At 42.8% G+C, this 2,500-nt stretch overlaps 1 protein-coding gene across 18 annotated transcripts in view; it reads left to right on the forward strand.

The window, feature by feature from the left end:
- FOXP2 (forkhead box P2) overlaps window positions 1–2,500 on the forward strand; it is a 531,942-nt gene that overhangs the window by 496,727 nt on the left and 32,715 nt on the right. For all 18 annotated transcript variants that reach the window (XM_079931102.1, XM_079931101.1, XM_079931091.1 and 15 more), the window contains 3 exons: window positions 497–698; window positions 1,782–1,858; window positions 1,997–2,098. In XM_079931102.1, coding sequence (XP_079787228.1) covers window positions 497–698; window positions 1,782–1,858; window positions 1,997–2,098 — 381 coding nt within the window. The remainder of the gene's footprint in view (window positions 1–496; window positions 699–1,781; window positions 1,859–1,996; window positions 2,099–2,500) is intronic.

Genomic DNA, 2,500 nt, shown 5'->3' on the forward strand with positions numbered 1-2,500 from the left:
AGTGTAAAATTTTCCAGCTGGCTGGAGCCTCTCTGCTGAGATTTGGGACTATGGGAAAAAAAAAAAAAAAAAAAATTCTGGCAGCAACAGAATAGCAACTTACTTGAAGTCCTGTTGGTTGAAAACATTGCCTCCTTCATTATTGCTGTTGTTGTTGCTTCACTGGGGGCTACACCTGTTTAACCATAGGGGCAGTCAATAGTCAGCAACTGGCTTTGTATTTAAGGAAATAGACTTTTGCTGAAGTCTGGTAGGACAAGAAGTTAGTCCTAAGTAACATTGCAGTAGATTATTAGATAACCTCTAACAGCATCCTCTAATTAGAGTTCTTATGATACAATTTCATCCTGTAATTAGTTGAGATTGGCTGCTTCCTTTTGCAGCTTATTAGTGGCAACACAGCTGTAGAAGTGAAACCACTCTCATTTGTCAAACCTTTTTAAGTCTTTTTCTCTTGTCTCTACCTTTTTCCTGCCCTTCTCTTGGGCCTTTGCAGCTAAATCTGGTGTCTAGTGTCACCATGTCGAAGAACATGTTGGAGACATCCCCACAGAGCTTACCTCAAACCCCTACCACACCAACGGCCCCAGTCACCCCGATTACCCAGGGACCCTCAGTAATCACCCCAGCCAGTGTGCCCAATGTGGGAGCCATACGAAGGCGACATTCAGACAAATACAACATTCCCATGTCATCAGGTAGGATATCAATGCTCAGTAGAGCTCTTTTACTTTGGGAGAGGAAAACTATAGCTGAAGCAACTGTACATGAGCCATTCCAGAGCACATGGAAACTCAAGTCATGATTTATGGAGTGATCATTGTTTTATTCCTGGTAAATGCGGATAGGGGCGATTCCCTAAGCACATCGTGATGAATTGTTCTGAGGGGTTGTTCAGGAAAGCAAGCTCTCCCCATTAGAGACATTGAGAGATGTGTTGTCAGGACAGCCCATATTATCACCTCAATTCAATGAGATCCTTTGATCTTGGAGGGAAGACGGTAGCCATGCAACATCTGCGAGTAATGCCGTAGGAGAAGAGCCATTTAAAAGGACAGATAGGAAGCACCATTGCCCTATGCAAGACAGTGCAGGCTTTACAGGCATCAGTCTTTGTCAAGGTGCTACCTAATGAAATCCTAGCAGAGGTCCTGATGCCTACATGCCACTTTGCTTAAGATGTGTCTGAGAGGCACAGTTGGCACGGAACACAAATTTACCTTCTCTCTCTCCCTACTCCCTCCCACCCCCAACCCCTCACCCCTGCCCTGGGGGCATCTGGATAATCACAGTCACACATTGTAACCATGATTAGCCCAGAGCCCCCTTTGTACAAAAAGTGAAGTTATTTTCAACATGGGCGCTTGTGAGCGTTTTGTGTTTCCTTTGTTAGAGGGCCATAGATGCCGAGAGATGATCCTGGTATGCTTTACGAAGTATTAGATGAGAAAAGCAAAGATTATGGCAGGGGGGCGAAAGTCCATGTAAGAACATGCCTAAACCACCCACTTAAAAGAGGACCTGGCTGTTGGAAAAAATCCTCAGGCCAGCTGGTTGCACGGTTCCTGAAGTACCGCCAACAACTAGGGACGCTTCATTTGCACTTCACGTCAGAAATGGCCTTTTCCATAAAATTCAATTCCACTGTCATGCTTTGTGCTTTCACTAGTCAGTGGCTCTCTCACTGAATCACTTCACCAGTACTAGGGGAAAATATGAAAAATCAATGGTACGCAATGGGAATTATTAGCAGAATTAACACCTAGTTTTTATTTTTATAGAGATTGCCCCAAACTACGAGTTTTATAAAAATGCAGATGTCAGACCTCCATTTACTTATGCAACTCTCATAAGGCAGGTAAGTAGAAGGAAAATTAACTTTGCCTGATTAAATTAAAATTCATAAATGCTTAAGAAAGACTTGGATGAGAAAGTGTCATCTAGCCTAGTTAGTAAACCATTATTTTATGTCACTCTGTATCTTGTCTCATTTCAGGCTATCATGGAGTCATCTGACAGGCAGTTAACACTTAATGAAATTTACAGCTGGTTTACACGGACATTTGCTTACTTCAGGCGGAATGCAGCAACTTGGAAGGTAACTACTTGTGCAGCGGTTTGGAGATGCCTGGCGCAGTTCCTTCCAGAGAGCACCAGGAACATTTATTTACATGACATAAGCAGATTAGTATCTGCTTCCCCTCTTTTTAACCTGCCTCTTGAATGGAATGAATTCCCTCTCTCAAAATGACAAGTGAAAGAATAATTTTGCCTCTGATATAGTTTTCTAATTTGGTGCAATTAATAGCTGAGGCTTGGCAGAGAAACGAGGGCCTGACACACTAATTACAGTGTGAGCACTCAATCATCGACACCTTTGTTAGTCGCACGATATTACTTTTTCTCTTGCATATTATTGGCTAATTAGTTTGAAAAATGTCTGTTTGGCTTGTGCAACAAATGGAGGCCGTAGGTTTTGTCTTGGTCTGCGCCTTTTGTA

This window comes from Stenella coeruleoalba (genome assembly GCF_951394435.1).
Source record: "Stenella coeruleoalba genome assembly, chromosome: 9".
NCBI classification, from domain to species: domain Eukaryota; kingdom Metazoa; phylum Chordata; class Mammalia; order Artiodactyla; family Delphinidae; genus Stenella; species Stenella coeruleoalba.